This window comes from Malurus melanocephalus, unplaced genomic scaffold (assembly GCF_030028575.1).
Source record: "Malurus melanocephalus ecotype Western Australia unplaced genomic scaffold, MMel_1.1 scaffold_171, whole genome shotgun sequence".
Taxonomy (NCBI): domain Eukaryota; kingdom Metazoa; phylum Chordata; class Aves; order Passeriformes; family Maluridae; genus Malurus; species Malurus melanocephalus.
In genome coordinates this window covers 983484-1005665 of record NW_026623403.1, presented here as the reverse complement: position 1 = coordinate 1005665, position 22182 = coordinate 983484, and the positions used below count along the sequence as shown (strand labels likewise).

Here is a 22182-nt window from a genome sequence, read left to right as displayed (position 1 = left end):
TTGGAGTGTCTCTGGCAATAGTTACGTTTAAAGAGCTAGGCCAAAAGAGAAAGAAATCTGAAGAAATTAGCAAATCAGTGTTCCTCTCCCTCTTTACAATTRGATGTTTTATATTTCTCTGTCCATTTTTAAGTCAAAGTCTGATTTTTGTCTATGGGAACAGGTAAAGCAGGTATTTTTTTCCATACTAATAGCAAGAAAATGYGGTTTTATTTGATTAGTCTGAACAAATACATATTCAAGAAAAAATAAAGTGCACTGCAATTTTAAACCCATATTTATRTATTTATGGTGCCTGCAATAAAATAGTTTTACCAAAAAATCTCATTTAAAATACTGGTTAACTGGAGAGACTGGCTTCAGTTTCAAGGATATGGATTATCAGGGAAAGTGTAAAGATATACCGGTCATTCACCAGCAGTATTCTAATTTATACTGGATTAAATCTAAATCTAATCTAAAATTTAATTAGATTAAACTAAAGTGACTTTCATCCAGCCATTGATCTGGCTATAAACCATGCAAAAAAAAAAGCCATTACCCACACCATCCAATTTGTCATAGAAGAAACAAGGGCAGCGGATTGACATTCACATATTGCACCCCATACATCTTCCCTCAACATAATGACCAGGAGATGTGGGGGTATTAAGTTTGTAAACATATTGCAAACCCTTAGRTTCTGAAATATGAGAAGTTTGGGGAAACGGGAGCCAAGCAAAAAATATTGCTGTGTTTCCCAGGGACAAATTAATGAAAACTCTTGGTTTTCAAGCCATTAAAAAGTTTGTCCTTCAGCCTATGGCTGTAAAGGGCATATAAAGAAATATTTTTCTCCCAATTGATAATATAGTGGTCCTTTGGAATTTTGTCATAGTCCCTGTCTTCTCGCTCACTCATGTCATGTGGAAATCATTGAATAGTGAGAACATAAAGGCTTTACCCTAAGCAACATCCTGAAAGTACAAAACTCCAGAGATTTAGTTGAAACTCCTTAACCAAATAGTGGGGATGATTTGTGTCTAGTTTTAATATCTTGGAGTAATGGYACATAAACAGTTTTATCTCCTGATTTCATAAAGAAGCTTTTTTTTTGTCCCATTAGTTCTTTTCTCAATGGTTGTTCTTAAGATAAAATACTTCYACATGTGTTTTGTCTTGTTTTCAACTGATTTACTGAAATAATGCTGCAAAAGCTTGGGTAGCCCATATTCAGTACCTAGAATAATAACACCACCATAAAATTTAATTAGTTTTCATTGTTTGATCTGACTGAAGTGAATTTTCTTCTGCTTSTTAAATAGTTGTAAGAAACCAACTACCCTAACAAATAGAAAARAAGTTTAAAATTGGAAAAGTCATGGATTTGAACTTAAAAGCAATATTTTAAACTATTAATGCATATAATGTTATTTTTGTTAATGCTTTGTTTCCACAATTTCTTTTAAATTATTTTGCAATCTCTATAACCATTGAAAACATGAAGACATTTATATATGAAAAGATAAGGAAACAATTAGTCTTAATGGAACTGAAATTCATGGCTAAACTGCTGAAAAGACTAGAGGTGAAATATAAAAATTGCCTACAGAAAAAAAAACCACTATAATTTTCTTGGTGTTTGGTTTTGAAAAAAACTGGTTTCTTCATACCTTTGAGAAAATAGGAGATGTACATAATTATTGGAAAACATTTGGAAATCTTCCCATTTTGTTGAGAAGTGGTCATGTCACTTGAATTAGAGTGCTAATAATAATACCTAAATTTTTAATAACATTTCTTTATTTTAACTGCATTGTAAAGGTGGTACAATGGTGCAAGTTCATGGGCAGATCATATAGTCAATGGTTCAGCTGAAAAATATGGGTAAGTAAAGAGTGTAGTRTTATAGATAAAACTAAAATGTATTTTGAATATTTATAAGAGATCATTTATAATTGTACCAAATTTAAACSTAATAAATGTATTTTTCTTTATGTCTTTCTTTCTTGACTCAGAACTAGGGCACTTATGTTCTAAGCCTTTTTTCCAAGATTAAACTGTTTTATTCAGTTACAAATAGAAAAAGAACATTAATTATGTTTGAACTATTTTTAAAACATGTTCTCACTGTTCAGGGCCACTTTAATGCAAAGGGGCTTTTTTACTGGTAATACCTGCCTACATTCACAATGTTGGGGAACGTCTTTGAGACCTAATACTTTTTTACTTTTAGAAATAATCCCTGTTCTATCTCTCTAATCTATCTTTCTTTGTGATTGAAGCATAACCCATGAAAAGTGCTGTGTGCTTTACAATCTTTAGTTCTTCCCAGCTGTAGCTGGTTTCTGATCAAGAAAGCACACACATTTTCATTGCTTTTCGTTCGTTTACTGGTTCCCCCTCATTTCCTTCTTGCTCTTTGAAGAATTTTCTTTATTTTACTTGTTTCCTTTGTGAATGTGAACATAGGAGAACATAAGTGACTGTTAAATTGAAACCGAAGAAAATCTGATAAAACCCAGAATTAATATGTAAATATTTTGATGCAGGCTCTAGAGAAGGAGGCATTTTTGAGGGTCTTTTGAATAAGCATTTGTGCAGTCACAGAGACTTGAGACCATACATCTTCTCTAGCTTTTTGAACCACAGTGCCATTGTTCATTGAGTCTGAATTTTTAAGTGTATGGCAAGGTCCATACTTAATAGTTCATCCTGGAAACTGCACAAGTATAATGAAAATGAACAGTATTTAAAGAATGCTCAAAAGTGCTTAGTGTGACTAAAGCTTTTGATAGTCATATGAAATAGTCTTGGCTTACTTCTCTTTTCTTACTTTTAGTCCTGAATGGATGATAACATAGGTAAATAACAGGGCTAAATATCTAAAAAAATTATTTGTAATTTGAAAAAGAAACTTATTTGTTACTACTCTCTGTTTCCACTTAAATTTACCTCCAAAAATATTTGRGAAAAGAAAAAAAAAAGATAAATTGTTTGTTGTGAACCATTATGACTTTTAAGTAAATCAYAAGGCATAGTACATACTTTAATAGAAGAAAGACTACTGAAATTGATCAGAATCTGTTAAGATCCATGGATTTTGAGAATATCTTTGACAGAAACTGAATGCTATTTTGATAATTTATAATCTAAGAACTTAAAAGATAATAAAGTCTTGCATACCTGCTCCTGTTGGAATGATGTGATTGAAATCCCGGTCTCATCAAGAGGCAACACTCTCAATTTCAGAGAGGTCAGAATCAGAGGTCAAAAAATTGCCAAAATTAAGAAGAAAGCAAACATGTTACTGCAGTATGTATACACAATAACTGCACAGTTTCAACTCTGATTGAATGTCTACTTCAACTCTAATTAAATGTCTGCCATAATTTTGGTATTTAAAAATGTCACTGAAGAAAAGAGCCAACTATGTATATAGGTGCCAAATAGAAAAAAAAAGTTATACTTAAGCTTTGAGGGGAAAATCCCACAAAATCCATCAACAACCAAGTTCTTTTAATGTTTTATATTTAATACTGCACTTTACAGAGGCATATTGAGGTACATGCATAAACCTACAACTGCTTCAGTTGATTAGTCTGTAGCCCAGGTGCTCTGCTGAACCACATTTGAACATTCAAACCTTCCTAGGAAATTCTTCTTTTTCATTGCTTCCCTCTCCAGATTCTCTATTCATTGTCTTATATACCACTGTACTTTAGTCATGAAATACATCTTATTTAAAACCTGTGAATGTTCCTGTTTTTGCTCCTACATTATGATATAACATTCAAGTTGAGTAGGTGAAATATTGTGCTCTGAAATGGGAAAAACTGTGAAATAAATTTATAATATAAAGTTGAGAAAGTTACATTTTGGAATATTTCCAGTACTTTTATGGAAGCTTAGATTATTATCTGGAGAGACTTACTGCAGTAGATTCAGTTATAAAACTGAGCTGGGGTGAAGGAGAGGAGAGGATTTCAGCTCTTATCTTTGAGAATTTTGAATTCCCAGCTTTTGAATCGTAAWCAGCTTTATCATGATCTTCAGTGAGTCATCTCATGAACACAAAGTATTCCTGCAGGGTGGTTCTTTCACGTGTGTCAATTGAGGGTCTGTGTTAAAGATGTTGAAATTTAGAAGTAGTTGACAAAATACAAGACACTATATAAGGCAACCGACTATATAAGTGAAAATGGACATTRCAAGTACCAGAAGAAATACAATCTTCAATTCAATAAATAAAGCAGAAGCGAAAAAACAGGGGTTTTTTTTTTTTTACAGATAAAAAGGATGTGAAATGCACATCATTTTAGTCTTAATTGTTCCAGAATTATTGATTTTATTGATCATTGATTGTACTAGCTAGTATAAACCTCTAACTGCATCCATAGAATCATAAAGTAATTTGGGTTGGAGAAAGCATTGAAAAAACTCTCTGCTCCAACTMCATATTTAAAGCGGGGCTTTGCTATTCCTCAGCAAATATATCAATGATGAAACATATTTTGGAGAGTAAATCTCATCAAGTATAGCTATACGTGCTTTTCTTACACATTTTTATAGTTGTGCCATGCCATGTGTTAGCATGATTAGATATGGARCAACAGTCACCAAAGTTCCTGCAGTGCCATGTCCAGGTACTTGAGCAAGCTGTAGGCAGCTGAATTTCTGTAGCCATAACACAGGAGTGTGGAGCACAACGTGCCTGGATTGTAGCGGAGTTCTCTACTTTGTCTGCTTAGCTGTGTTGGTAGAGTTCAGATACTGGCATGGTACAGTTTAAYCATGCCTGTCACTGTATCTGAGATATAGAGGTAGTTATTACATGTACCACTGGGTAACATGCATGTGACTAGTTCATATCAGACTATGGATGAGTGTGTGTGTACGTGTATATTTTGTGTATGTATATATGTGTGTATATATATATATATGTTACATACATATGTGTTAGATATATAGGAAATATTATCAAATGTTACTGCAACAAAAATATCTTGTTTACTTTTTTGTTTTAAACCAGAGTACCTAAAAGCTTTACATTCCTGTCTTTTAAAAACTGTAGCMGCACATAATTTTATGTTCTTTTATGACTATAGATGAGTTATTTGGTGAGATAACCTGTCACCAGTTTAACTAGATATTTGAAAGTGTACATCTCCTTCCCATTTTCCATTGCAATATTTATGACTCAAATTTAAGTTTGTTTCGTACTAGAAATCTCAGTTGTTTGTAGACATGCTTATCTATGTTATGCTAACAGAGGATCTTGTGTCTGTGACTAAACAGCAAAGTTCCTATAGCTAGTAGAAGAATAACATGTCCAAGGATTGAAATCCAGCAGCCATCCACAGACACTGACAGGTATTGCCATTGTATATTAGCTGGAGTTTGAAATTATGATAATTAGAAAGTGCATTGTTGTATTTTTCTTGTTCTGTGCTCAGTGTTTCTAGATGAAAAAGATGCACTAGGAGCTGAATTGTAGTGTACTGTATTCCTACCGCAATTCTATTTTAATTTCTTCAGGTTTTTGTTACAAAAAAATCTAATGCTAAAATTGTGATTGGCATGATCTCATAGCTTTTATAGAGTAAAAGAATTTAACATGGGCTTCCAAATAATTCGTTTGCAGTCATTTTGGGGAAAAAATGACTTATGTTTGTTTTGTAAGCTGTTATAATTGCTTACTGTTGGAAAATATTCCTCTTTTATAAAGCTTTCTCTATACATAGGCTCAGGTCAATAACTGTAATAATTTGCTGGAAATTCTTTTGTTAAGAAAAGTAACAAAYCTGAAAAATTAAAAATCAGAAATTATTATTTTCTGCACTGGGAAGAGTTAACACTTGTAATTTCCAGTRTATGTATATAGAACAATGGAGATAAATCATTATATAAAATAAAATTTGTTTTTACAGTAAAAGATACAGTAAAAACTAGAGTTTATAGTGGTACCTAATTAATATTAGATTCTAGTTTTAGCATTTGATGGGTTTGATGGGAAAATAAATTTACACTGTGAATGCCCACAAAACTTTCTCTGCAGTGACTTACACAGAGCTCAAACATCYCATAGTGAACCAAGCTTGCTTGGTTTGGAAGCAAACGCTGCTGTTCCTTTTCCTCAGTGTAGGGGAGACTTGGACAGGCAAGTAGGCCATCTACTTTGCCTGTCTTCCCTAGCAAAGGTAGAAGTATGCTAAGATAGGCAGTTCTAAATGGAAGAAGTAATTATTTGATGTTCCATTAACKGTATTTTTGTAATGAGAAGTCTGTTAGCAAAGATAAAGTGCTAATGTACATTAAAGTATTATGTGGATGTTGAATAGTTTAGCTAAGATTATTATATTTCCTTCTTTAAAAATCAGTAATTCATAAGATATGATTTGTAATGAGAAAAGAATAAAGTTTCATCAAGATAACTTGTAAACATAAGTCTTTAAGAATAATATCTGAAAAGATAGAAACTACTGTTTCTAATTTAACTTCCTCCCATAGTTATGGTTGGAGCTTGATATTAATGCATAATTGTATACAGTGGTTGGGGAGGAGTTTCATTGCCCAAGCAGGTTATTAGAATAATAGTTTTTCTCTAAAAGGGAACTTTTTCTGAAGACTGGGATYGTGTAGTACATGTTTGCTCTTAAAAGGTGAAAGAATAAGTGAGGATAAAGATCAGACASTAAAAATATTTTCTGAACTGTTCTTTATACGGGTATGATGTAAAGCCACAAAGTGAAGCTTTCAAGTGGAAAACTGTCTACTTGAAATCGCCCTTCATTTGGTGTAGTGGTTATTGAGAGGATTGCAGCCTGTAGCCTGAAACCTGAAGTTGACAACTCAGTTTAACTTCAGGATTTTACTTAGTCTTCAAATCCTTCAGTCTACAAAACAGCATTGCCAAAGCTTCAAGGGTTTACTGCCAAAATCCACCCTCTCCTTCACTTCTGTGAGCTCCTGGTTKTTCTTCCATTTGAAGTAAATGCCCACTGAAGATTGTAGCAAATGGAATATTTGTATTATCTATCGAGAATGAAATTTCTGAGGCCTTTATATGTTAGCATGGTGGTTAGCTACACTGGTTCCATGATGTTCTGCAGAACACAACATTGCCCACTAAACCATTAGTATTTATTCTAATGGCAAAAATGCCTCCCTCCTTCTAAACAGGCAATAGGTCAGACTGCTAACATCCTAAAAACTGTTTTTTATACCTATAGAGCTAAAGAGAATGAGCCCTTAAGAGTAACAAGTGGGAGCCGTAACTTCTCATGAAGTCTTTATTGGAAGCATGTGGCTGCCTCTCACTTGTTTCTCTGTATATCCTACTGGCTGTTGGAAAGAGAAAAATAGAATATGGAAAGATTCCTTACCACATCTCCCATTCCAGCAATCCTCCACTCACTGATAGAAGAAAGGMTGACAGACCCAAAAAGGTCTCTGTGGGCTCATTAATTTTCTTAAATATGAGTAGAAACAAGATATTAGGGTGGGTTTTCCAGAYCTTGATATTACTGTTTTTTGTAATTTTGTTGGATTTAGGAATAGTTTTTCTTGGGATTGATTCCCATGGTCAAAGAATGTATTCTATGGTCATTTCTTGCCATCATACAGATGGCTGACACTTTACTAACCTTCCATAACACTGAAACATCTCTTAAACAGTTGCTTAAGATAAACAGAATTCCTGTCAAAGCTAAGGTTGTGTTTCTCTGTCTATCAACAATGTAAAAGAAGCGAGACAGTGGATGTTTTTGCTGATGAAGCTTCCCATTCAGAAACAGAACTGATAGAAGAAGAAGTGAGGTAATTTTGTTGTGGTTTTGTGCCAGGCTCACTGCACTTTTCCTCCAATCTTTAGTGCCTTAGCTTCTAATTACCATTTATGTGTCTGGCTGTGGTGTGTTTGCTTGTTAGGAGCTTATAGATGTAGGTTCATGGTCTGTGGTATTATTCTGAGCCTGTCTGTGGCAATCCTTTCATATGCTCTAGGAGTCCAATTATGACCTTTTGGAAGGCCTGAGAAAACATTGCTTTTAATGAATATTTTATAAAGGCATTCAGCAAAGTTAGCCACTATGCTCTTTTTCAATATTTTTTAGAAATAAAATGTTGTTACTAACATAAAACTCTTCACAATGAGGCTGTGGTATATGTCTCTCTCTTTTTTGATACTAATTAAAATTCAAATTCTTGTTGCACTTAATCACCATCGAGCCACTCATTGTATTAACTGACTTCATTGTAAAATGCATGACTTTGCTCAAGAAAAAGTCCTGAAGGGTACACATTCCCCATTTGTATTCTGTATCTGTTCAGTTACTCAAGGAGAGCTGGGAGGAGTGTGATTTTAATAAATAGCTGCATTAGGGTATGGATTTTGTTTTTTAAATTGCCTTGATTTAATATATTTGAGGATATTGCTAGCAAATATTACTCTTTGAAAACAGACCAATTACATTCTGAAAAAAGGTGGGGCTTGATTAATTTCTGAAAATAATGGCCGGATTAAATGCCAAAGATAATAGAAGACATGACTGCTTGATCAAGAAATTCTCTTTTACTCAGTCTAATGTCTCCCCATTGCATGTCTAACAATAACTTTTTTTCACTGCTGTTTTGGTACATTTCCATAGGCTGTGAGTTAAAATAATTTTTTCATTACAAACCAATTTTTTCTTAGTTGTTGGAATCTTTCTAAGAACTAACAATGTAGATTTTCATCTGATTACAGTCTGACCACCACATGTGAATCTATCACTACAACAGCCTATATTATAACAGATATCCCAAGCCTAATAACAGCTAACAGTTCTACATGGTAATTATAACATCTMGAAAGTGGACTTTCCTACAAACAAGAGTGCTACCTCTAGAGAAAATGCAATCTGTAAAAATCGATTGATATGAGGAATAATGCACGATTAAACTGCACARTTAATGAGTCCTTAGCTTTAACAAGACTTAATGTTATGTCAGCTACTCTTTTATTCTCGGTTTGATATATTAATTGACAAAAATCCAGTATTTTAACCCAGAAGTTGTCAGGAAACAGACTATTGCATGGATAGTCATTACTGAGACATTGGAAACATTTCAGCCCATTTATCAAGAGTATGGAGCAAGTCGAATCATACGTGTAAAAAAACTGTATGTTATCAAGAACTTATCTCAGAAAATTTACTCCCCCTAATAAYGTATAAAACAAAATTATTTGCTCCAAACCGGTGTCATGCAGCATATTTTATAATTAATAGAAAAGTCAAAGTTCAACTGAGCTGCTTTTTGACTAACATTACAGGAATTGTGAAGCAGCAGATAGACAGCCATATCAAAGATCCAGATCAACAGAGCAACGTCCTGTGCTAGAGCGGACCAACTCCCGCTCCCGATCCACAGAGCGTCCTGACTCAAACCTCATCAGGTCGATGCCTTCATTAATGACTGGAAGATCTGCCCCTCCTTCACCTGCCTTACCGAGGTGAAACAGACAAATCAATCAGACTAAACCCTTCTGCCCCACCAGCTCACCATTTTCTTTTCCTGGTAGCTAATTGGTATCGCCTCATCCTTAGCTGATCACTAGCAATAGATACTAACCCTTTCAGTACAAACACACTATTTATATTCTACTTCGGATATAATGGTGTGGCTACCATTGCAAATTGCTTGCTAACAGTATTTAACTACATTTGTTTATGATTTCTCATTTGTCAGGAATCCTGGATGGTTTCCACATAAAGCACCTCATAATTCTCATCTTCTTCTCTTACAGAATGAGAAATTATTTGTGTTCATCAGACATTGCTTATGGAACAACCATCATAACATCAAATGAAACTGTTTTTTTTTAAAAAAAAAAAGTTTCTTTAGATGCACTGTACTAACGTTGTCTATTACTTATCATTTTAACCACCATTTTCTCTGACTACATTTTACTGTGCCATAGTCTGTATTGTTCCTGTTTGAGTATCCCTGATTGATATTTTGAGGATTTCTATACCTTATTCTTAGCATAAACAAACATAATACAATGAAAAGATGAACACATTTTGGTCTAGAACATGTTCAGGAAAGCCTCTCTTTATTTTAGAACTGCAGAATACATTATTTTATTTTCTGAAAGTTGGAGTTACTGTCATCAAATCCCCAATGAGAGCTGAGTCAAATATCAGTGTCTTTCCKCAGTTTATTACTTTGTTTAGTCAAATCCATGTAATCTCATTGCCACTCAAAGGTAATTTAAGAAAATGCAAACTGAGTAAAGATAACTGAATTTGACTTGTGAATAAATTTATGTGTATATGGCTATTATACCCATATGCACATGAATAAGCACACAACACATTTTCTGTCTTGACTGTGTGAACAAGCATTTATGGAAGCAGCTTATGGAAGCATCTTCAGCCTTAGTTTGGCTTCCTTTTTATGGAGAGAGTTCGCTTTTTAATTGGGTCTTTTTCTGAAAAGAGATAATTGTTTCCCTCTGGGACTGCAAGGGTCCCAAGTGATGTAAAGTCAACTTTGTCATGTTATCAGTACTTGATGATGTTTAAGAATGAATTTGTCATTTAATGGCTGTGGTTGTTTTGATATGTGTCTCATAGGTCACATCCTCGAACTGGGTCTGTCCAGACAAGTCCATCAAGTACTCCAGTAGTAGGGCGAAGGGGCAGGCAGTTACCGCAGCTCCCACCAAAGGGGACKTTGGAGAGAAGTAAGTGTATGGTTTTCTCCGTAATGATGCTACCAAATTGCTCGTGAAGGTTGATTATATTTATTATTTTTCTTTTGCCATTACAGTTGAAATCTCTTGAGGTTCTGTGTACAGAATTAGTATTTGGTAGTGGTATTCCATTCTGTACTGTGTTTTCTTCTATTACGCTTTAATATCTACAACATTCTTGGCTGARATGAATAATCAGTAGTATAATGCACATGAAACAAAGTGAACTATTAGAATGATCCTRTTCCTTTTGAACTCAGTAGATGTTTGGTCATTGACTTCAACAGGCACAGGAAACAATCTTTAGTATATTGTTTAGTGGCAAAATTCTGGCTCTTTTTGGGAGTCAGGAACCTAACTGATCACTTGTGGATTCACATGGAGTGTATTACAGATTGCTAATATTAAATGTCTGCGTCTTGAATCAAGAAACGCAAGAATACAGGTAACAATCTTTAAAATAGGAAAGGTCAGAAAGTTATTTCATTATTCACATTTTACTGGTACAGTAATTATACTTAATGACTATTAAAAGCACTGGTTGATGGAGACATTTTCTGATGTGTTTAGAAACAGGTATATAAATGTTTGATAGCAAATAAGTTTTCACCCTTCCGTTTCTAGTAATTTGATGTGCCATGAAAAATCAGTCTAAATGGCCATGTACACTCCTTTTTTTAAATCCTTCTTAACATGTATATTGTATCTTTCAAGAAAATTCTGGTTTTTTTAACCCTTGTGCTTTGGTTCCTTTTTTTTTTTTTTTTTTGTTTTTTTTTTTTTTTTTTTTTTTTTTTTTTTTTTTTTTTTTGTTTGGTTTTTTTGTTTGTTTTGTTTTGTTTTTGTGACTTTCCATAGACAATGGAGACAAGGAGATAGAATCTTTTGAAGGTCTGTACATAAAGAAGGGCTTGTTTTTCACCTGAAAGTCTTTTTCAGAGGCTGTATAGGGAGAAACAAACCCAACTGCAATTGATGTTGCTGATTGAACAGACATAGTCAGTATTATTGTCATMATCGTTTAGCCTTTATTTTTAGACCTGTGTCTCATAAATTTTACAGGATTCTACATGAAAAAAAGACAATATGAATAATAGTTTCTAATTATGACTGTCATTAGAAAAGTACATAGGCATGTACTTATTTKTAAAGACCAAAAATTTACCCTATGGCAAATAAGAGCATTTCAGCAGTAGGTATGTACATTTCCAGGATTAGCAGATATACAGGCACATGTTTAAATATAAGCACTGGAGGCTATTTGGCAGAYTTAATGTTAGTCATACATTTAATCAGAACAAGTTTTTATTGCAAATACATTATGTGTGATGCATTTGGTGAATTAGTAGGTAATTTTCAAATAATGTAGGGACAAAATTCAATTGAATTAAGATAGTCTTTCAAAAAGTTTAAATATTTTTGCTTAAAATGAAATCCCCTTATATTTTATAGTATTAAAACCATTTAATTTACTAAATAGCAAGCCACAAGATATCAATTGCAGTCCTTGGTTATACCACTGAGGGTACTTCTTTATGTAGTATTACTGTATTTGTCTCATCAGCCTTTTAAATTTGGTATTTTCTATGTTTACAGTACTTATTTTCACTTTGGAAACAAAACTTCATGAAAAGAAAACTCTTGTTTTCTCGGATCATCACTCTATTATATTGATTTTTTTCTTGTCTTATGTGTTGTGAATTGCTTATATGAAATACAGTCTAGATATTCCAGGAAATAGTCACATCTAATCACACGATGTTTGCTGTCATTGCTGTGCATTTTACCACTCTTCCCTGCTCTTTGCTTAGTATATCTATTTAGACTGTGAACTCCTTATAGCAGCAATTGTGAAGTACTGCATATTTTTACWGTGTTTGATTAGAGAGGGTAGCAGTCTTATTTATGATTTGCTTCATAGGTTCTATAGAGAGAAATGTAATAAATACAATAAAATAATTATTTTTTATAGGAATGCTAGAATTGTTTCCTCGGGTAAGTACTGCTGGGACTTGAGGAACTCTGTTTTTACTTGAAAACTGAGTAATATTTTCCATTACCTTTGTCTTTTCGAAAAATGTAGTCTTTTGGAAAATCTGAGTTATGGAAAATTGCCAGACCYGCAGATGTTGATGTTCTAATATACAATCAAAGCATCATCAGGGACTCAAGATACAGTAACTAGACACATTTCATGTTKCATTTACACACATAAAGATGGTAAACACTCTTAAAAATCTAATGCATAGATACAGCTTTCGTAGAGTATTCTATACAATTTTCTGTAGTGGATTAAGAGCTCATATTCTAATACCAATGGAGTTCTCCTTTGAGGYTGTTTTTTGTCCTTCTTTACGATTTTCCAATAATTTTCTTTAAGGGGAGTAGTAGTTTTCTTTRAAAAGAATAGTGCTCTGCAAGAACAGCCGATTACCTAACTTTGTTCAGTGACAGAACGTAATTAAGATTAATAGGAGTCTTTTTACTGTGGAGAATTGAATTTCACAGAAAGTTATTTTAAGCAAAGGGAGTTGTTGTTATGAAAACTGGAATTTAATAGAATCAGAAACACTGACGATCATAGAAGGAGTTGAATAAACAATTCAACTAATAAATAATTGTTTAATAAATAAACAATTTTATTATTGTTTAATAAAGATAACATCAAGTAAACCTGAAAGTTTTGTAGATATTTGATTAGGTTTCAATGTGTTTTTTTAAGACCCAGAGTTAATCAAAACATTTCTGTGTTGTTGGGAAGACTATATGACCATATTGAAAAATATTGTCACAGAGTAGTCCTTTCTTCTCTTAYAGAACACATACTTGACTCAAATGAGAGAGGTGTTTCTATATTGCATCGTAATGTGCTGYGAAGGTTAAACTTCCTGTGTTTTGAAATCAATGATTTTATTGTTGTCTAGAYTAAGTTAAAATCAAACTGATTGAAAGAGTTAGTAAAAGATACCATATAGACCTTAAAACAACCATGAATTGGAAGTCATCTCAGCTTTGTGAAAGAGAAAAAAACAAAAGGAAAAAACTTATTGGTTGCTGACTCCTACAGTGGTCTCATTTAGTCTGCATATGTTTGAATAATCTGTATTTCTTACAAGGTTGAAGCTGCGTAAGGTTGAAACTGCATATATTTTCTTTAAATGTAGTAGAAACTCCAGAACTCAAGTAGAAAGAAGGGAGTAATTTGGTGTTGGAGATATTTTTTTATTATAGGGCAGCACTCACTAGAATGTTGAATATGGTGTGCTTATAGCTGTGTGATGAGAAATGGAAGGAATCTATGGGGAAAAAACAAACCCTCTGGGGAATTTCTTTCCAAATTAGGATCAGAATTAAAATACATTGATTTGGGTTAGATTTAGATCCATGAACTGTGTTAMGTGGTTGTGAGTTTTTGATCCAGGACATGTAGGTGCCTTTTGAATATTTTATTTCAAAATAGCCTAAGAGGTTTGTTTTTAAGAAAGCTACCAGGGAGCAGCTATGGAGGACCATTCCTATTTATAATGTATTGACCCAAACATACTTTTATCAGTGTTCCATATTCCTAGTAGAACATACAATATCCTTAGTTATGTTGCATTAACAGCCTTTTGTGGTCMTGATATTTTTGCTAATTTCCTAACTTTCTAATGCTGTGCTGCTTTCAGTATCAGATTTGCCTCTTCAGAAGAAATACTGGGCATTTCTAAAATGCGTGTCATTGACTTGTCTACCCATGATATATCTTAGCACTTAGGCAATTTGAGTTTTGCTTTAGACTTTATTACATTAGCATATTTCCAATTTGGATTATTAGAAAATAGATCTGAAAAGATGTCTGGGACCACCAAAGCTTTTACCAAATTTTTGCTACTGAAATGCCAGAAGACTTTTTTTTCAGCTGAACCTTTTCCTTTATTTTTTTTAATTATGCTAGAGGTTTGTTGTTTGTTTAAATGAACATTTGTAGAAAAGCAGTATTTTTAAATTGAATTTGGTTTTTGTGCTGAAATGTTGATGTACTCTTTAGCATTCTGTATTTTTTGCACTATCAACAAGAAGTGAATACTGCAGTAYTTATAGTTCTTAAAGGTTAGCATGTTATTTTTCATTTTTATGTGGCTGTAATGTATTTCTTTGTTCTTACTCGCCTTGGCAGAAGRATGAAATCACTGACTGCTTGCTGCTATTTAGAATGGAACACCATAAAGTGAAAGTATTCAGTATTCACCCTTTCAGTTCATTGTTAATTACTAATCAGAGAGAGAACATTTTTTTCCTAATACAGATTTTTACTCATCCTTTTAAAAATAAACATAGTCCTTTCTTTTTTCTTTTCACAAAAAATATCCCCCAGTCATCCACCCAACCATAAAAACTAGAAAATCATGTTAGGCCAAACCGATGTAAAAAGAAACCTTAAAATCTGGAAATGAAGTGATCAGAAATTTAGCAAATAGCAGAGCTCAGTAAGGATTTGCCCTTCTATTTATGCTCTGTGGTACAGACTTTAATTATACGATCACATAATAATCTTGTGTCTTGGGAAAGTTATTTCCAAGCCTGTTAAGTCCTGACATTAATGCTGATTAACTATCCTCACTTAACTTCAGGTGTGGGTAATATTTTTCCAGAATAAAATTAGATATGAGTGGAATTAACATGAATACTTGATTTAGTTTAATCAGGGATAGCTAGCAACCATTAGTCCAGTTTTTATATCTCGCAGATACAGTTTCAAATCTCTAAAAAGGGCAGATGTATAGTGACAATGTACTGTTGCAACTGTTRATGGTTAGGAAAGCAAAGATACAATTGACAGAAGTACATGTTGTTTATTTTAAGGGGTTTTATCTCATTCAGAACATAATTTCCTTAAATGAGATATAGTTTTGAAAAATGTAAAGGAATTTTCTTATATGTTTTCCACAACCCTACCCTAGTCTGATGTGAGACAGAAAGAGATGGTTRAAATGCATTTGCAGAGAACCCATATTAAGACTGGTCATGATTCTATCATACTCTATCAGCTATGATTTTGCAATGTTTTAAAAACATATGGCATATGGGTATTTTGTTTTATAAACATGATTGATCATGTGTAGAACACAGGAGTTTAGATTACCTTCAGCTTGGCTATGAACTTGATGACTTAGGCAAACACAGCAGTCTGAAAAATGACTGTACAATGGAAGCGCATAGATCTACACCCGTCCCTTTTTGTGTGGATATTTCTGTGATACTGGCTGTATGATGTTAGAAACATTCTTGCTTGCACAGCATAATTTGCATTTTCTGTGCTTGACAGCAAAGTAAACAGAATAGGTTAATTAACATCAGTAGCAAGGCTTCCTTTAGGATACTTCCTGAATCTACTTTGGGGTTTTGATTTCAACTAGGAATTTGCAAAAATACACCTTTGGGTTTTAATTGTGGATGCTTAGTTCACTCTCCTGAGAGGCAGCAGAATCCTTAGTCCTTGAAAAATATTAAAATATTTTATTTGCATTGGTATAATTTCCATAGAAAAACTTGAACAAATTTTACCTGTAACCCAGAGTTTAAAGTATTTACTTGAAAGATTCTTCTCTTTCAAGTCATAGTTTGCAATTTTTTCTTGGATTAGCAAAAGGAGAAATTAAACAACTTTATAAAATTTGAAGATCTTACTATCTAGGTCTAAGACTTCAAAGTGCATAAAGGAATATGASTGAGAAGTCATACAGCTGTGCTCATGGCCATTCAACAGCTCAGCCATTGTTCATTTATCTTTCAGGGTACCAACATGCCAAAACCATTTTAGTTCAATTCTACTGAAATTGATTTTCCAAAGCCTGAGGCACATTTTCTATACATTCCTTGCTATGAGAGAAGGTTGACTGTATAGATTATGTCCCTGCTGAATAATTTAATTGGAATTTTCAGCATCATGATTTCAATTGGAATTTAAATGTCATGGTTTTATCAAGGAATTGTAGAGCAGAAATCTCAAAACACATTAGTTTCCATTGCACTGGYTGGATTATAGCCTGAATTTCTCTATTAAGCATGACCTGCTGGAACAAGTGGTTTTAAAATTGCTATTACCTGCTAGTTAAACCTGAAGTGAAGTAATTTGATGAGCTATTTAATTGCACATAAACTGATACAAGTAATGAGAAATTGGAGAGAATTCTGGGAACAGAGAACATGAAAAATCGATATGCAATCAAAATCTGAATCTTGAAAAACTACACTGTATTGTATCACATCGAAACTGTTTAATAAATAACTGACATTTAAATTAAAGAAGGCASATGGTATATCAGTTATTCAGTTTGACACTCTTCAATTACTGTTGTTTGCCCCATGAGCTTTGTCACAAAAGAACGCTGTGGTTCTCTATTAATGACATAAAAAATATAGTTGTGTTTCTTATCATTAATGACATTTTCACTGTTATTCCAAACTATTTCAGTATTCTCTAATATTTAAATACGCTCTGGGCATCTGTAGATACTGGTGGAAAAGTGTCTTTCTTTTCGCATTTTAACTACTCTGAAATCCAGGTAAAAAGCATATTTTATGGMAAATTGAGGAAATTTTTCTTCCAAGCTGAAAAAATATCTGCTGTTTCTTCTGCATGTTATAAGATGCTGAGTATGTCCACTAGCTTATGATTTATATACAATTTTTAATCAATTTTAAATATGGTGTTTGAGAATGGAGGCTTGGACTTTATTCCTAAGGAAACTAAAGCAAAACCAAGCAGAAGATTGAAACTGATTATCTGTCTGTTTTCTCTACTTTGGTACTTATTGTCTGCTTTCCAGTGCTTAAAAATTTAATAAGACATTGACAACAAAGAACATTAAGGGCTACAGAAAGAATTGGAGTAAACTAGAGATATAAATGAAAAATAGCACAACACTTTATTTGATCTTTGATTCACTAAAAAAAAAATAATTATGTCACAGACTGAGGTTTTGGATGTTATTGTGGATGCCTTTTGTGTGATGTTTATCTTTTTTTTGTACAGCTTGTAATAAAGCGTGCATGTTTTTGTCTTGCTTTTTCTCCACCTCTCATACCTTGCTTATACAAATGCAGCAGGAGATGAAGAAAGCAAGAGTACCGGAGTTCAGGAGGCAGAGGTCGAGGCAGGTCTGTCTGACTGCAGTGCCTATCTCCTTTAGATATGTTTTCCCCTGAGTATATAGGGAAGTTTTACCAGCCAGCTTTTAAATATATTAGTAATAAAAATTCAAAGAATACGTATATAATTTTACAAAAGAAAAAAACATAAAACAAATTAATTGTAGCATAGTTTATGTGCCAGTTGTAATGCTTAGAATAATTCAATATAAAAAAAGTACCCAAGTTTTTTTCTTTTTTATGCAAATACCCAGTCATTATGTTCAAATAATAGACTTGGCAGATCTGGGTGGGTACTTAGATTTGGTACACTGTACTTTGCATTAATAATTTTTACAAGCAGAGAAGTAAAATTTTTGTATCATGACACCTTTTTTTCCCCTCGTTTGCATAAGCAGACTGATGCTGGACAAAATTAGTAGGCAACTGCATTACATGGAAATGCTTTTACTATTTTGTATAATGTCCTTCATCCTGCTTAGAAGACAGTTCAATTGGTAGTGTGATGACAACTGATAGCTCATGATGAAATCAAACTAATGCAAATAATTTTTTTAACTCAAATACCATGTGATTAAAACATAAAACTTTCACTTTTAATTCCARGAAACACCCCATACAGGTTCAAAGATATGCAGAGATCTAAAGATTTTTTCCAATAATTTCTCTGTTCTTCAGTTTCTTTTTCAAAGGAAGAATCATAAATGCATAAATTTGCATTTACATGCCTTGTTAATAAGTTACATTCTGTTGTCCATAATTAATTAATAGTTAATAATTGCTAAAGTGGTGGAAGCATAGTGCAAAAAAGTGATGAGCTGAGCAAGAAACACATTTAGTATTAGCTGGTAGGAAAAATTACTAGAATACTAATATATGCTTAAAATTTCTAAGTGCTGCTTGAAAGTGTAAGTGCCTGAATTATGTGCCCTGAACATTATTCCCATCGTTATTTAAGACAAGAAAATATGGGTTACTATTTTCTTCTACAAAAACAAGCCAGGAATAAGTACTGTGACAGGACTCATTACTTGTTAAAAACTCTGGGTACTATAATATTTTCATAATTTCAGAGGTGGAAAGAAGTTTAGGTATTTTAATTTTAGTTCTCWCTAAGGCATCCAAAGTGTCCTTTAACATCTTTGCCTTCCTATTTTTTATTTACTTAGTTTAGTTTACTTTTTTTGTTGCTTTTGTTATGATTCTGTCTCTGCGGTGTTCAGTGGTGTGTGTGCTGTGCGCTCTTCACTCTGTGTTTTATAGTAACTCAAGCGTAGTGCATGGACTTTTGCTCACATAGTTGGTGTGTGCTTATAGTTACATTGGTCATCGTTGTGGCTGTTCCAATTGTTAATCATCACTGTCTGTTTTTAATATTGTTAAGATTGTGAGGAAAAACATCAAACCCCACCTGTTAATGGGAGAAAAGGCAAGTTGATTATGATATTGCTTATGAATTGTGGGTGCTTTCTTTTTTTTTTTCTGCATGTATGTGTGCTTCTTAGTTCTACTAGCTCAAAATTAAGTTCACATATGTTCAATTTCAGAATGTTGTTTCACTTCTTGGGTGTTATATTTTCAAGTGGGGTTTAAAAATATTTACTGGAATCAAAAGCTCCAAATTTTTATATTTTTACAGCTAACTGTATTACTGAAGATGCAGTTTACACTTGGCAGATCTATGATCCTGTTTGCTATGTAGAGATAAGGGGATAGTTTTTGTATTTCTTCTCATTTTGGAATTCCCAGACTGCCTTGCTCTAAGAGGCCAAGTATGATTTACAGGCACCTGCATAATTGCATTTTCTTCTACTTTTTACCAGGTCTATATTCTTTTACATTGCTTGGCTATATATTTCACAAACTTGGCATATTTTAATGTGACTAGCAAAACCCAATGATTTTAATTATCATATGCTGGTAGAGAAAGGCTTATATTATTAGCAATCATTTCTATTGTCTAGTTTGTATTATGTTTGATGTTCTCTTTCAAATGCTGTAGAAATAGGCTTAATTCAAAGCACTGAAATGTTAACATGGAGATTGAGGTTTCTTATCTAAAAAAYAGAACAAGAATGTTGCAGTGAACAATACAGCTTACTTTGAAGTGTTATTTGAATTCATGCTTCTAAATTCCTTTGATAATTTTGAAGAAATATGTTGTTACTTTTCCATTTACTTCTAAGACCTTACTACATTAAGACTTTGTGTCATTGATGGCTTCTGTCAGTGAAGGAAATACAAACTAGGTAGCGTCTTGGATTTATTAAAATTTGGGTATTCACTCTCACAGTTCCATCTCTACCAGGAGCCTACATGGGGTATAGACCCAGTTACACTCTTATGGACCATTCCTAGCTCTCTGTTCCCAAAAACAACTTAAGCAGAGGGAGTACAGCCATSAGGGGTGCAGGGATTCTATTTTGAATGCTAGTTCATTGGTTGGGAAGGAAAACCACACAACTTTTCATATGTCTCTTATTATCACGTAGACAAGACCAAATGATGCGTCTTTGCAGAGATGGTGCCATGTCACCAGCCTGTCACAGCCTGTCACCTGGCACAGGGTCACCTCGCTTGCTCAGGTGRCTGTGCCAACATAGTCCTGAATGAATTCAAATACTGGGAGTCTGCTGCTGTAACTGTAATCCATGCTATTTACCAGATAGTTCAGCATCATACTTTTACAATCTAGATACCAATCATACTAAAGTTGGATGCTTTTGCCACTGACTTGAYAAATTAATAAAACAGTGATTTAGTCAGGCTAAAGTTGGTTTCGCTCTTGGCTTATCTTCCACTCCTTCAACAAAACCARCATTTTATACACTTACAGAGCTTGAAAGATGTACATTGTGCAATAAACAAAATATTACTAACCACTGTTTTAAGGTAGTTTTTTTCATACTTTTATTAACTTCTCTAAGATGTGTATTTTATGTTCAGAAGTTTCTTCTGCAGAACTCTTATACTCAAAAAAGAATGATTGATGCCTAGTATTCAATTTCAAATATATATTACCAAAAATTTTATCCCTTTTCAATCATCYTCAGGTTTTTTTCATTTCCGTTTCACACATTTTATATGAAATCTTTTGATCCTTTGACTTTGTAAGAAAAGTATCTGTGTAATTCTGCCCTTTACTATCTTAATTTAGGGTRCATAGAAGATCATGCAGTTAACAAAGCAAAATTTTAAATATTTCATATTSCCTCACTCTTTAGAGTATTTTATAGGATTATACTAAAGCTTTGTTTATATCATGGGAATTAGGCTTTCCAGTTCTCATCTCCCAGACTGAGAATTTTCTGGAGCCTATTTGTGTCTTGAATTCATATAAAGACAAGACCCAAATCTCTGAGTCCTGCCCTTGCCATGCACTCTGGTTTCCRCATTGCATGGGAGCCCCACCACTCTGGGAGCAGTCTGGATACCTGAAGATGTCATATTCCATACTTGTTGCAGTTTAGACTCAATATAAAGAATTTAGGTGACTGAAGGGCAGACAGAACAGAATAAAAGGACTCCAGTCAAAGAAGTGATGACAGATGGAACTGCTTAACTGACTTGCAGTCGTGTTCAAATACACTTTTTTAAAAAGCAAGCATGTTTCTGTCATATCAGAGGGCACTGTCATACTGATCCTGACCCGAGCATCTTCTAAGATCATTTTGATTTGTGGAAATGGGGCCTACACTGTGCCTGAACTACTGAACATGACTGCTGTGTCTCCTATGTGCTGTCTCTTCCTCTGGCTCACTGATTCCAGACCACACTAAGACACAGAAGCAGTTACTGAATTATGCATGAGAAATTATGCTGAATTTGTTTTATATGTGCTGTGAGAGTGCCTAACATATTCCTGTGAGTTACAAGTACCTAGAAAAATACTACATTTTAAATTATAGTTCAAGCTAAGCAAGGTTTAAATAAAGTATAGGCTGTTCAGATTATGCTTGTTGTAGGCAGGCACATGACTGCAATCTGCATGCTGGGAAAAAGAGTGAAATTAAAACAAAAATGGCAACACAACAGCATAAAACAGTAAAAGTAAAGGAACAATAAGATGCTCCAGACTGAAGAACCTACCTTGTGTTGAAATTCCTTATGACATAGGTGGCTATTTTACAAATTTAACTCTAAAACTAACTGGGAGTTATTAAGATTAGGAAGAATCTAGCTACTAACTKGTCCATAAATACCTTCAAATTTGACTTATAAAAGATTTGAGTTTGCACCTTTTTAAACTACATCACAATACCACATAGCATTTGTAAGACTGCTATGTGACAATGGGATGTCATTTTGTCTGCTAGTCAAACACAGTTTTT

At 33.5% G+C, this 22182-nt stretch overlaps 1 protein-coding gene across 2 annotated transcripts in view; it reads left to right on the top strand.

The window, feature by feature from the left end:
- The window catches only part of RIMS2 (regulating synaptic membrane exocytosis 2), a 440099-nt gene that overhangs the window by 298318 nt on the left and 119599 nt on the right, over positions 1-22182 (top strand). Inside the window, exons 23-30 of one of the 2 annotated variants that reach the window (XM_057372448.1) lie at positions 1804-1866; positions 5278-5352; positions 7726-7797; positions 9293-9472; positions 10599-10708; positions 11576-11608; positions 17807-17860; positions 19236-19280. In XM_057372448.1, coding sequence (XP_057228431.1) covers positions 1804-1866; positions 5278-5352; positions 7726-7797; positions 9293-9472; positions 10599-10708; positions 11576-11608; positions 17807-17860; positions 19236-19280 — 632 coding nt within the window. The remainder of the gene's footprint in view (positions 1-1803; positions 1867-5277; positions 5353-7725; positions 7798-9292; positions 9473-10598; positions 10709-11575; positions 11609-17806; positions 17861-19235; positions 19281-22182) is intronic. The other variant, XM_057372449.1, reaches the window with a different exon arrangement.